The sequence below is a fragment of the Copadichromis virginalis genome, linkage group LG23 (genome assembly GCF_057382275.1).
Source record: "Copadichromis virginalis isolate Kocher_CV1m ecotype Utaka linkage group LG23, C_Virginalis_male_GT1.1, whole genome shotgun sequence".
Taxonomy (NCBI): domain Eukaryota; kingdom Metazoa; phylum Chordata; class Actinopteri; order Cichliformes; family Cichlidae; genus Copadichromis; species Copadichromis virginalis.
The window spans coordinates 44,633,529-44,648,309 of record NC_140639.1 but is presented as its reverse complement, the minus strand read 5'-3'; the positions used below and the strand labels follow the sequence as shown (position 1 = coordinate 44,648,309).

At 43.3% G+C, this 14,781-nt stretch overlaps 1 protein-coding gene across 1 annotated transcript in view; it reads right to left on the bottom strand.

Annotated features, from left to right (window-relative positions):
- Window positions 1-14,781, bottom strand: part of pard3ba (par-3 family cell polarity regulator beta a) — a 210,138-nt gene that overhangs the window by 137,998 nt on the left and 57,359 nt on the right. The window contains exons 5-8 of the mRNA XM_085449975.1: window positions 11,226-11,305; window positions 5,805-5,891; window positions 5,500-5,625; window positions 2,931-3,406 (exon numbers count right to left, since the gene is read on the bottom strand). Of these exons, the coding sequence (XP_085306101.1) occupies window positions 2,931-3,406; window positions 5,500-5,625; window positions 5,805-5,891; window positions 11,226-11,305 (769 nt within the window). The remainder of the gene's footprint in view (window positions 1-2,930; window positions 3,407-5,499; window positions 5,626-5,804; window positions 5,892-11,225; window positions 11,306-14,781) is intronic.

The following is a 14,781-nucleotide window of genomic DNA, read 5'->3' as shown; positions in this document are numbered from 1 at the left end:
TGCTCCTGAAAATGAGACTTAATTACAAATTTTATGACTTTTTAATTTCATTTTAATTGAATTTCCCTCTCATCATCCCAGTCTTTCACTTTTCTCCTTCTCCAAGTTTTCTCCCCTCTCTTCCTCTCCTGAACTCTGTCTGCAGTCTGCGTCTTCTCCCCATTAACTACTGTTTAAGTGCCTGTTTCCCTATGGGGGTTAGTTGCCTGGCTCAGCCTCTGAGCCCCCGGGAGCCGGCTTCTCTCCTAGCCGGATTAGACAGACTCTGTCTTTAATTTCACGTGTGAGCAGGCCGAACGGTGGCTGATGAAGGGAGGTAGAGGAAGAAGATGGAACGAAGGTGGAGGTGGAGGAAAAAAAAAAGAGTGACGAGCAGAGAAAAACCAGAGAGATATTATTCCCTTCTCTAGCTTTCTCCCCAGGGGTTGCGATGTGATTTCCACAAAGATTTTCCTTGTGCTTTTGAGCCTACATTTACTTTGTGTGTATTCATTTACAAGTGTGTGTGTGTGTTTTCTGAGCCCACACACACATGCATGAACCATCATCCCCCAGAGCCTCCGCCCTCTCCCTTTTTCACGGCCTCACAAGCCCCAAGCCATGAGTGAAATGTGCCACACTCTGTGTGTGTGTGTGTGTGTGTGTGTGTGTGTGTGTGTGTGTGTGTGTGTGTGTGTGTGTGTGTGTGTGTAGGGAGAGCAAAGCCGCCGTGGCATACTAAAGGCGGTGAGCGATGCTATCTGGTCTCCGAGCTAAGCCTCTGCCTGCCCTACATTAGCGCACCTAAACCTCACCGCCTGTCAATCACGGAGAGAAGGAGACTGTTGCCGAGGGAGAGGGTGTTAGAAACCCCATAATATCCTCTGCTCTGATCTTGCATCAGGTGAAAGGGATAGACGGGGAAGCCAGGGAAGAAAAAAAAAATCTAACAAAAAGAGGGTGAAGAGAAATGGGGAAGAAAAGTGTGATGGAAAAACGAAGAAACTAACAATAAAACAGTCGTGAATGGGCTTTGAGCTGGAAAGTGTGAGGCCCAATTTCTTCTATCCTGTCATCTGGAGGTCTTGCCTTTTTTTCTGGATACCACACGTGTGTGTGTGTGTGTGTGCATGTAGCCCAATTACAGCTATCTTTTCACTGCCCCGTAACACTACAGGTTGCTAGAACAGACCCTATTCACAGTCATAAGAACCCATTCCCATGCTATCAACACTTCAGCACTGAGGGATAAGAGATGAGGTGCCTGAGATGCCAGACTGAGTCAGTCTAGCTTTAAACCTACGGGCGTAACAACTAGACAGCTCTGAGTCATTATTGAGGAATTGGAAAAATGAAAAAAATCTTCATAGTGAAATATTAAAGCTAACCACAGTGGACGGCAATTTTATTGGAGTCTGAATGTGATAAAAATCAATCAATTGTGTCACTGGTGAGAACAACATCCAGGGCTAAGTGAGCCGCTTTGACTTTAACAAATCTGGAGAATAAAAGCTTTTTTTTAAAAAAAGCACGAGCAGTCAAGAGTCCTTAAAAGGAGAATGCAATGGCAAAATAAATGGGAAAACTCCAGTATTTTTGTACTGCACTTGTGAAGATGGAGGCCTCACAAATAATGAATAGTATCAATGTAGCAGAGCCTGAGAAATCCTGAACAAAAACACTGAGTCAGAGTCTTTCACAGGGGTCCAGTGGCTCTGAATCCACAATACAAAAGAAGCGGTCGTCAGTCAAGGATCCATCTTCCCATAGGCTGTTACCTCTCAACTTTGCTGCTACTGCTGATGGACTCGTTAGGTTGCTAACAGAGCTGTGGAAAGGCCATTTTAAGATAAGAAAACTTCAAGTCGCATGAAGTGCAACAGCTCAACATCAGTGAGGAGCAGAGAAACCGAGGGATTGCTGAATCGCTGTAGCTGTCTGAGACACTGCTGAGCTGTGGGTTCAACTTTGTTGAGAAATACATAGTTAACAGTCTGGTCCATAATTTGTTAGACAGAGATCATAATTTGCCTCTTTGCACCACCTGCAGCACCGTTTTTTATACACAGCTCACAATTTTTGGGCAAAGTCTAATCTGGCTGTAAAACCTCTTTATTCCCATTCATGAAGGCATCAGTTGAGCGTAGACCTCGACAATGATACGTGTTCTTGGTCTTGACTTGGTTAGATGATGATTTATTCATTTTTTTCACCATCTAAGTGTTGCTGAACTGACGTATTCGTCCTTTCTAAGAATGAACCAGATAGCTGATTTAGTCAACTAAGATTTGGTTGTCTGGTTTATTTTGGTGTTTCAGCCCAAAGACGGGTGTTAAGTGACCTCACATACACAGACATCTGTTTAAACCTCATCCTTCAACTTCAGATTCACATTTGCTTCATTTGTCATGAAGTAGCAAAACAACAGGTCTCAGCTGGATATGAAACTACTTGTCAATTAAATGTCCAACTAATTTGAAGCTTCTGAAAACAGGGGCTGTGTATATAAAAGTTTATGTAATTCCTGCTCAGTTACTGCAAAATTATTTATAAAACCTCTTGAATTAAAGCTGAAAGTCTGCACTTCAATCAGATATTTACAATAAGGACCTAATTCAAATAATCAAGGAGTTGCTTATACACCATGGATTTGGAGAAACATAACATCCTTAGCTTAATTCAATTCAATGCATACAGCACTAATTGACAACAACAGTCACCTCAAAGGGCTTTATATTGCCTGGTAAAGAAAAAAACCCAACAAAATTGCACTTTGGCGACAGTAGGAAGGAAAAACTCCCTTTTAACAGGAAGAAACCTTAGAACCAGGCTCAGGGGGGGCGGCATCTGCCACGACCGGTTGGGGGTGATGGGGGAGAGAGAGAAAAAAAACTTAATGATGGAACATGATGATCATCAGTGAATACAACACATGTATATAAGAAATTTACCTTTCTTCAAGTCAATTTTCATCTTCTTGCCACCCTTCCTTCCTGTGAGGTTAGACATGTTGGCGGAAGCAGGACTCCTACTGGCCAGTGGGCTCTCACTGCGGGGCCAAGTTGTCGGAGACGAGCTCGCAGCCCTGGCTGTGGACGTGGGAGACGCTCTCTCTAAAGAGCCGTACACAGACTGAACAGACTCCACCGGTTGTGAGTTTACCAGAGTTGGCTCTGGGGTCTTCGTGTGTGCGTCTGGTCGCCTCATATCTGTCCTGGTGTTCATTTTAGGTTCTGGTTTGGGTTCTGGCTTGGGGTCGGCTTTAGTGCGCGTCACCACTGGACTGCCTTTGGTAGACGAGTCTTTGCTGTCGCTGGTGAAAAGCTGACCTATGAAGCTTTTCTCATAGCGTGACTTGTTGGCTACAGGAAGAACCTCCACATGCACTGAAGGCAAGCCCATAGCTTGGCGGAACACTTCCTGAGACCTAGAGAGGGAGACAAGGATAATTTAGGAAAAGTAAAAAAAACAAGATGACAACTTTAATCGCTCTCTCTTTGCTTTGTGGAACATTACAAACCTGTAAACCAACAAAGGAGAACTCAAAAGTGAGGCTGAACACAGAAAGAAAGAGAACACAGAATTGGAAAGCAAAGAAGGAGAGGGTGAATGAGGCTTGTGCTTCACTAAAGGGCTGTATTATAGTTTGGATTAACAACAGTGACTCCTCCAGCTGGCTTGGGACACTGTGGTCCCTATCAGATGGTGAGACCTTGAAGCAGGATCCTATTCCAGCTTTAATACTTGTACTTGTACTACTTGTACATACTATTGTTTGAGTACTTACGATTGTTTTTTTTTTTGTACTTTTTATATTTTACATTTATATTTATTATTGAAACTTGCACCAAGGGAGTGGCACTCCAATTTCGTTGTACTCTGTACAATGACAATAAAGGCTATTCTATTCTATTCTAATAGACCACTATCAGCCCCACATTCACACAAAACAGAGAACAGAGTGAGATGCAGTTAAATTGACCCATTCAGAAAGAGATATAGGACGGGGGAAAAAACCCAGAAAGGACACGGACAGGAGTTTGAAGTGTGTGCGCTGAAAACATGAGAAGAAAAAAAAAATAGAATAATACAGAGACAAAAAAATACGCCATCGGTAGAGCAGATGTGGTGTGAGATAGGATAGAGCAGAGAATGTGAAGGATTTGTCTGGTTAATAAAGGAAGCAAAGTGAGTGACAGTTGGGGTATTTCTACAGCGTTATAGTGGTGACAGGATGAGTGGGAGTACACACACACACACTTTTTTTTTGCTTTTACGTTTTTAGCTCCTCATCACATCCCTGACACGCACACATATACACCACATGTCTTGGGTTGTGTCAGGATAAGCCGATCCGCCTCAGATCCAATTTGGATGATGTTAACAAATAAATTTAAAATCTTTTCGTCTTTTCCTAGCAACAAGGTTACAATCTTCTGCCAAATGGAATCACCTGGAACACTCATTTTTGCCATTTGAGCAAAAGAATAATCAGACAATCAGCAAAACCAAAGCGCATAAGGACGGATTAAGCAAACAGCAAACAAAAAACTCACAGGAGCCAGGTCCGGAAGAAGAAGAATGGAGAAAGAAAGGGAAACATAGACGAGGGGAAACAAATGGGAAAGGGGGAGTTGCTCTGTTCAGTAAGCTTTTAAGATCCTCCACAGTCTGGGTCCACGGTTTAATTACGTCTCCTTTAGCCCTGTGGATATTCTCAGAGGAGAGCTAAAGATAAGCAACATCAACAAACGCGAGCAACCATTGTCACCGTCTAAGCAAGTAATGCAATTCCCACCTGGTGGCAACCAACGTCTTCAAGGTGGCTAAAAACCCATTTCTGGAGCAGCTGATGCAAATCCTTTAACTCTTTCCTCCAAAAAGACGACATCTGACGACCCCCCCCATTACCACAGCAGAACATCTGCCTCTAGCTCACCTCAAGCATCCTCCTGTCACACCAACCCCTCTACATGTCCTCCTTCACTACATCCATGAATCTCCTCTGTGGTCTTCCTCTTTTCTCCCTGCCATCCAGCTCCATATTTAACATCCTTTGCTCACTATATTCACTCTCCCTCCTCTGCACATGTCCAAACCATTTCAACCTTGCTTCTCTCCATTTCCCATGTCTGTTAAAAGCTCAGCCATGACATTAAACATCCTCATGCGACCAGAACAGACGCACTGAGGGGGATATGAGCCCGCTAGGGTCGTCTTTTAGTGTCTGGCACCAGGATCTCATTGAGTTCTGTGAATGGATGCATGGGGGCTTGGACGTCTTGTGGCGCATCCCGCAGACACTCAACCTGAGCAGGCCATTACACGTTGAGCAGTGTTGCCTGTAAGATGTTAATCTGTTTATTTTATTAAGAACATATCCCCATGCATGAAACATAGGTTGCATGCTGAAACTATTAAGTAAATCTAATACACTGTACATGTTTCAGATCAAATATTAGCTTTGATTTTGGTTTCTGTGTTGAAAAACTGCACTCCCACACACACTGGCCTACTTACTGTGCAAAGGTCTTGTCCTGCAGTGGTGTATCATTGATTTGGACGATGCACTCGTCCTCCTTGAAGAGATTCTCCTTCTTGGACCGACTGTTTTCCTCGATGCCTTTAATGTGGAGGCCAAGGGGTCTTGCGACAAATACAGTATGGAGTCAATATGAAATCACGGAGGTAAACACGCATGACTACATGGCAACATTCGAGTAACTTCTGCATTTTTATGAGTCAACATTGCCATCTGCCTTTCCTTGCGCCTGCCTGCTTGATTATGAGAGGATGTGAAGAAGAGAGCGTTTATGTGAGCTTACCGTCCATTGAGCGAGGAGCAGTATGGGACCACGTGTATACCCAGGGGCCCACGGTCACCAGGGAACTCGACTGTCCTCGTAAGACTACTGCCAAAAAATACACAAATCGGGGACATGAAATCCTGAAAACGCAGATACAGTAAAAAACAACAACAACAACAAAAAGCTACACACACTCAACCTTTCCATTTGCATTTTCCTCCAGGCTACACAGATAGGGATACAAATTAGCTTACAGGTAGCCCTGCCAAAAATCTGAATTATGTGTGTGTGTTTTTGTGTGTGGGGTGTGTGCGATTGAGGACGCAGGTGGCTACTTCACCCCTTATCTACCTGCCTCTCAACTACCCAATCTAGCCGGTGGACAAAAGAAGAAAGCAGGAGATAAAAGAAAGAGACAGATAGAGGAGCAGATACAGATGAAACAGAATGAGGTTCTCTAATAATCTCTGCAGAGCCTTGAACTGTGGCTTTTAGCCGCAGATAAACAAGGACAATACCACTAAAGATAAACAAGAAGAGGGCTGCTTTTGATATTGGCTAGAGGAGAGAGGGGGACCTGCACGCTACGAGAAGATCAGAGAACTCCATCTCTGTCTGCAGGTTTGTTCTTATAAACACAATTATGGATCGTGTCTTCACCAAATTAATACAGTACGGAATTAATATACTAGTGCGTGCAGATTAAAAGCATTCTTTAAGTTTAAAACTGCTTTTTTTTTAAACTTATTTGTATGCTTTGGACTAATCTCGAGTATATCTGGTTCTTCTGGGCACCAGATTTGTTGCTGATGTGGAAAAAAGTTGTTATCTAGATGGGTTTAGAGTGGAAATTAAACTGTTGACCTTTTTGTTTGAAAGAGCAAAGCCTAAACACAGTGGAGGTTACCCACAATGATATTTTTAACATGTGGATGACAAGTGACAGGTCCTTATTTTTAAAGCAGTACTACTGCTGTGTGTCATGTTATTTTTGTCATTTCATTGTTGTGCATTGTGATGTGATGCAAACCACACAGCACAGCAGTCTCGCTACCATCTTGTCAACCTTCCCTTTCACTCTTTGCTCCTATCCTTCAGTCACAAATCGCCCCAGACACTCGTCTCCACCCTGCCTGCGCTCCGTTCCTCACCTCTCTTGGGCACTCTCCATCGCTTTCAGGCATTTAAACTCATCTCCCTTCACCTTTCTTTCCATCTCCCTCTCATTCACACGTGTATTTTCTCTTACGTCTACAGAGTTTGATTCCTCTTCCCTCCAGAGCATACCTCCACCTCTCCAGGCTCCTGCTATAACTACAGATAACCCTGTCGTCTGTGAACATCACAGTCCAGGGAGACTCCTGCTGGACCTCATCTCTACATAGGATGGATGTGGTGTGCTTTCTTCTCACAAAAACATGACCAGATTGTTTGTGAAAAATTACAAAATAAATTGCAGTTAAACACAGAGATCTAATTAATGGAAAGTTTTGAATATTTTATCCTCATGGCTCATCTAAGTGTGCAAATCTCCATTTCCTCCTAACTGCATACTCAAGTGTAGTTAAACAAGTCACTGAAACCTTAATTGCTACTAATGTGTGTAACTATAAACTGTAAACTATAAGTCCGTTTGGAAACCAAGTCTCTTAGTTTATTGTAACTAAATGGATTTAATTGATTGGTTCTTATGTAGTACTCTTCTGCTCCACACAAAGAGCTTCATGTCTCATTCGCCCACTCACACTCACATTCACACTCTGATGAACACATCCTGAGATGGAAGTATTTTTCCCGAGGATACTTTGGCAAACAGGAATTGAACCGCCAGCCCTCTGAATAATACAGTGAGCCACAAACACCCCATACCTCTTAAAAAGTTATGTGTACACGTAAAACCATGACTTCAGTCATCTGGAGAATGAAGCAAAGCCTAATATATTACATTACATTCATTAGGCGTGTGCCATTTGTCCACTGTGAGTCTGTGGATTCTGCCTCCACAGAAAGAAGTCGTCCAAACTTTACGAACGAGCAAATAAACATCTGTTTAGTTGTAAAGTAAAGGTACTTTTGACCCGACATCACTGGGTGAAAGCACAGCTGTGTTTTTAGCCTGTAGCAGGGGAAAGGGAGACTCTTTCATGTCCTTATTTCAAGGGATATTTTCATTTCAATTCAGTTTTATTTATATAACACCAAATTACAACAGCAGCCACCTCAAGGTGCTTTATATTGTAAGGTAAAGCCAATAATGGAGAGGAAACCCCAACAATCAGCCCCTATGAGCGAGCACAAAAGTGTGGAGGATAAACTCCCTTTTAACAGGAAGGAACCTCTGGCAGAGTCAGGCTCAGTGAGATGAGGCCATCTGGTCATCAGAACACAGCCTGGAACATAACGGCGAGTATGAAACCAGATGTGAGATGAAACAGGAGCCCAGGAAAGTGTTAAAACTCAAGGAGATCTGGAGGTAGAAGAAGTCTCCTTGTTCTTATATTATCCAAGATAATAATTCTGTCTTCCATCGTTTAGACTACAACAGAATCTGCATTTCTTTAAAAGTTTCCCACATAGCAAAAAAGTTACAAGGCAAAAAGTCACAAGTTTTTTAAAAGAAAAATTATGTGTGTGTGTGGGATTTGAAAGGAAACACAAGAACGAGTCTGAGAACAAAAGCACAGAAGTTCAAGTTTTATGTGCTTCACGCACGTACACAAGCCTAAGGACTAGCTGGGATCATTACAACGCACTCCTCCGTCACTGTCACCCTGCTCTCGTTAACCTCTGCCAGGGTCACACACATACTGTACACACACATCCAATTTGCATTCTTATTGCTACATCGCTCGCTCGCAAACACCATCAGTCACATTCCTCCAAATTGAAAATTCAGATACACATATGCATCGCATTTACATCTATTAGAGAACACAGTTACATCTAAATTACAGATGTGCACAAACCATGAATTACACAAACGCACGCATGCACACACGGCGTGAGAATTTACTTTCAGAGAGGGTACACAATGAGGCCAGGATTGTTTAGCATCATACAAACACACAGGTACAAAGCTAGTCCTGCATGATCTAAATGTATTCACGCGGTGTTGGGGGGGTTAACAAACAAACAAACAAACACACGCATACACACACACACACACACACACACACACACACACACACACACACACACACACACACACACACACACACACACACACACACACACACAGCTTTAGCCCATTTACATTCATATAAAAAACAAACGGTGGCACAAACAAGCTCATCAGAGGCAACAGTAGCTTGTTAGCGCTGCACGCTAATATGCAGAATAGCTCCGCTCACCCATTTTAGCATCCCACTGACACAAACACAAACAAACACAGTCATTCCACTGGGGAGGGGTGCGAGGGCTGGGACTGGAGGGGGGGGGGAGCAGTGGGATGGATGAAAAGAGCAACGAGGAGTGAGACAGATGGAGCTCCCACTCTTGGTTGACTTCCTCTACGTCGACAGAGGCCGAGTGTCTAACACACTCGCAGCCGGGACTCCTGAAAATGTGCCCTCGCTCGCTCACCGTGGTGTCTTCAACTGCCAACCATCTGTTACCATGGCAAACTATCTGTGAGAGCCGTGCCTCCATTGTATCACGGGGCTGTCAAGACACCACTGTACTGTAAAACGCTGAAGAATCACCATCTGTCATTCCAGCCAAGTCCTCCCTTCTGAGCGCCCGCGACTCTGAAAAGAGCCATTTTCTAATCGGGGTGACGGCCTTCCTGGATGAGACAGGTGAAGGGGCTGTGGTGCAGGGTTTAATTGTTACCATGGTTACTGTGACTGACAGCCTCAGAGAAAGATGAAAAATGATGATATGACTCCCGTCGAGCCGGACGTCTGCAAGTGATGACTCCAAAAAACAAAAAAAGGCGGATGCTTCCACGGTGAGACGTCTATTCAAGCCTGAATACTGTACATTCACTCACCTGTACACACACTCACACACATTTGACTTTTACAGGTCAGCCAGCAGTGCTTGGCCAATCATGATCAGATTATCCCAGAATTATTACACCAAAACCACCAGAAGCCACGCCTCCATAAAGACACAAAACAACCATCATTAGCCAAAAAATACCAAAACCCGAGCAACAATAAGTGATGCATCCTGACCACTGTGTGACACAAAACATCTGCAAGGTACACAGACAGAGACACAAATTACCATAAATGATGTCTGCCCGCTTCATGGTTGTTTTGTGTCTTCAGGGAGTTTTTACATGTTTGTGCCGATCCTGGAAACTTGGTGCTGACTGACCCTCGGTGGGCTCTTGAGACAATGAGACAATATAACTCTCACCCTTAAATGTATGAAATAACTTTAAACGGCCTTTGCTGTCCACAGTGCTTACCAGATCATTGCGTGTCACCTAGTCAGACTTAATTAACCTAATTGTGAAAGCGCTGAACTCAGCCTAATTAACCCTGTCAGCTATCTCACTGCTAACACGGGAAACCAAACATCTTTAGAAATCTTCTTTCTTTTAATGATTGCCTAAATGCTACACCCTGTCATCACACCTGAGACAACAGATACGCTGGTTTCTGATACTAAATGGTGCCTCGGTGCTTGGTTGCTCTCAGGAATCGAAGGAGCGATCCTACCCGGATATACTCGATTACCTCAGACGTAACACGAGTTTAGCAATAATTCAGTTTTTGGAGGTTTTTGAGTTGGTTATAACTAAACCAGATATGCAGATTGCTGGGATGACCGGAGTGCACGGCACACAGGAAGAAGTTATAATCAAACTTAACTGAATTAATCATACTCAGTATGCTGACAGTGACATAAGCCAGTGTCTGACACCACATTATCTACAGATAATGTGCTAAACACTGACAGTCTGATTAATCAAAAGTAAAATAAAGATATTAAGTATTAATTCAAAACATTATTAGTAGCCCTAGGTGTAACATTAATATCCCCAGCCTACCTTTTCATCTAGACTCCAAGCACAGCTGTGCAACACTGCTGTAAACTGAGCTTGGGGCTATTTTTAGATCTAAAATCAGATCTGAAATCTGAAAAAGACTCTTTAATGAGCTTTTAATCTTGGCTTTTCATATTCCTCTGCAATATTATTAGTACCAGTGTATCTGCTAGAATAAATTTGAACTGTTATTTGCATTTATGCAATAATCCAGGCCCACACTCACTTCTGTTGCAGCCTAAACAGATGAACAACTGTCCCACCCACAACCTCATAATGGGTTACACACACACACACACACACACACACACACACACACGACTGTTTAATCCTGTCATAGTGTCGGGCTGTCAAACAAAGAAAAGAGTCGTAATCCTAGTCTCCATCCCTGTGCCACACCAAGCTACCTTTAAGAGTGACACCTGCACACACACACTTACCTGAAGTTAATCTTGCTCATCTTGGCAGGGGGGTCTTCTGCAAGTCGGTCCAGAGCTCCTTTCAGTACATTGCCGATTTCCTGTATTAGACATGAACAAACAAACAAAAACATTAAGTCGTTGATAGCTGCAATGACAAATGAACAGTTTTTGACCTGTACGCGCGCTGAACAGCAGCCGGTCGGGGAACACGAGGAGGCCCGCCACCAATTAGTAAAACAATCTCACGCCGCCATCAATCACCTTTGGAGACAGTGAAGGGAGAATGACCACCGGACGCTGAGCTCTTACCACACGCCGCTGTCCTTCCTTCACTCTGTGTACATTTCTATCTATGTACTTCTCCCTGCCCTCCCTCCCCCTCCTTCATCCATCCCTGCCCTGTTTGTCGGGGCAAGCCTCTATTTTTAAGTCTACGAAGAAAAAACACAACAAAAAAAATCAACAACCCTGGGGCAAACGAATAAAAAGGAAGAGGGAGAGAGAGAAATGTGGGAGCAAAGAAAGAAAGCGACAGCGTCAAACTGTTGTGAGACGCTCAAACACACTCGAGGGGTGGGACTGAGAATTCGCCCCAGATCGGTAAAGACAAGAGGGGAGCAATTAGGTCCTTCTGCCTTGTCACTTTCATTGTGTCACCAGTACTAATGGCTGAAAAGCTCCCCGCCCACCAGCCCACTACTTAGCAACCCCACCACCACACCCAACTCCCCTATGGACCCTCTGTCACAGTACAGAATAAATATATGCTTTACATCTCACGCGCGCACGCGCTTCCTGCAGATATTACCTACACATACCGTCTCTGCAGAGCTGCAAACGTGGAAAAAAACATGATGTGTTTATGAATACAAACACATATGCTGCCTGCACAAATAGTGACCCACTTATCTGGGCTATGTGAGATTACCCCCCCACCTACAATGGAGCACATGTGTGTGGGGGCAGAAAAGATGAGCTGGAGGCTCCATTGTTGCTGTGCATCTTCCCGCAACGCCATTAGCTAACGCACACGCAACACATGCTTCTCCATCTTTGGTACATCCTCATCACAGAGTGAGGAATGGAGCCCTTGGGAATGCGAGGCTGGCAGGAGTGCAGGTGAACACGTGTAACGTGAACATGCGCGCTTAGCTGTACATCCCGTTTTAAAGGAACTGTACCATAAAAAGGAACTGCAGCACCACGCACACATTAGGTACAGTAGCATTAAATCCTCCCCGTGTGCCTGCGTCTCTTCTAAAATTACATACGTTTTATAAGATAGGAGATGGAAGGGTACATAAACACACACATAAACCTGCATATATTTAATGCTTTAACATTAAGGGATCGCGCCAATCTCTGATTGGGAGCACTCAGGTTTAAGTGGTTGTAAAAACAGCAGAATCCCTGCTGTGCTCAGCCAATCAGCTTGCCCCTCTCGGTGTTTATATCTCAGCACACTTAAGAGGAACATTAGTGTCATTCCAGCCTCTCTAAGGAGAGTGAAAAGGCTGCAGTGTTTGGGTTTGCAATAGTAAAACTTTTAGAGATGAGATGTTTGTTATATTAGTGTACTTATGTAACGGATACCCATACTAACCCATGTGCTACTGGGCTATAAGGTCGTCTCCTTGTGCATGTCTGGACTGATCCCAGTGCAGTTGCCATTTTAACATCGCTCCCTGAAAGTCCCCTTCGGACCGACTGTATGCACTTTCTGTAACTTACAGATTTGTCCTGAGACAAAAACGATCTAGTTTTCACATGGAGGATCATTATGGGAGCTAGGTCTCCCAGTATGACTCAGAACAAACTGGACTTTTTCAAGTTCAAAGATGATGCATCAGATCAGGAGGTGTGTATGCTAAGGTTTGTAGTATATGAACCTTGAATTAGTTAAATGGGACATTTACTCACACTGCTGGATGCATAATGGCCAACTCTGAGTTCAGTATCTTGCCCAAAGGTACTCTGAGAAGCAGATTGGAGTAGCCAGGGATCAAACCACCAAAATTCCAATTGGAAAATGACCCGCTCTACCTCCTGAGCCGCCCTACTCCAAATTATCAAGGCATCTCAGGGAAGACGTTAGGCAGAAACTATCTGAACTGTGGTACGTGCGCCTGCCATTATGCTCATGGGCACGCACAACCTCCTTGCGACAAGAATAACGTGATGGTTGCTCAGTTATTGGACCGCAAATAGTTGCAATGATTAACTGGTTGCCCTGAATTTGAGCATGTGAAACATTCAAATTCTAAGTGACCACAATCACAAAATTGAACAAGGGGCCTCACGGGACCGTGTTCTGGCTCTGCAATCAGAGACAGACTGGCAAAGGTCTGCACATTTATAACCACAGACACAGACATGCCAGTATGTTGCAATCAATCTGAGTCAGTCTGTGGTGTTGACTATAACCCATGTGCAGCACATCTCTTTGCAGTAAGGGACTTGACTTGGTTGTATGCCTGTATAAAAGGAAGGTTGCTGAGTACCTATGTCGTTTTTCAGTTAAATTTCTGTCCTGCAGTAATTATGTCACTATGTGTGGAGGATATTCTGAATTTTTAAATCTATGAAGTTATGCTGGATTCTGAATAAAAGGAGTTAATTTGGATTCCTGCTTTAGGTGAACTTGTTTGTATGTAGAAGGCAACAGATTTGGGAAATTTCCCCAATTCACCACGAACACAATTCCCAGCTCAAACTGATGATCACTAACAGCAAACCAACTGCATCATTTTGCATCTTTTACTGTCATATTGACACCAAAGTCACTTTGAAGACGGCAACTAACTGCAAGTGGTTGCAGTCCTGGTCCCCATGAGTGAAGCAATTATTGTAAACAGTCACAGTAAGTTTGGTTGTGTTGCAGTCTTTAACCACTGTTTTCCCCATGCGTGACTGTAGCATAACATAATCTTCCCGCACCATGTGCACCACTTTCATCCTTTTAATATGCAAATGAAACATAAGCAACAGCACTGAAAGAGATCCAGCGGCGCATTAGGAGACACCCATGAAGGGGAGCTCATTTTAAAATCAGGTTTTTGAGTTGTAAAAGATTTTCATTGCACCTCACACTGATGACTTTAGTGTGATCAGCACTATTCGTTATTTTAACACTTATCTTTACCTTTTTTACACCAGTGTACAATAATGTCCCATCAGCAAACACTTTGTTTACTTCTGACTGATTAAAGTTCATATTCAGCTTCTTTCACTATTTTTAAAAGAATATTATATGAAGCCACAGTCCTTTTCCACAAGCATAAGATAATGAGCATTAAAACTCAAGTATTGTTTAGCTCTGATAACATCTAAACCCCCTCTGAGCTTACACATCCGATTGACACTTCAGCTTCTGTCTTAGCTTAAAAACGGACAGCGCTTATGGTTAAAGTGATACTTCCAACGCTTCAGCTTGTGCTTACTCTTTGTGCTATCACGTAAGCTCCTTTCAGCACCGTCTCTTCAGCTGCTATTGTCTGGGTATCCCATATGAATATATAATTTTTTTAAAAACCTGATGAAAATCAAAACTTTAAATGTTTCAGATGCTTCAAGT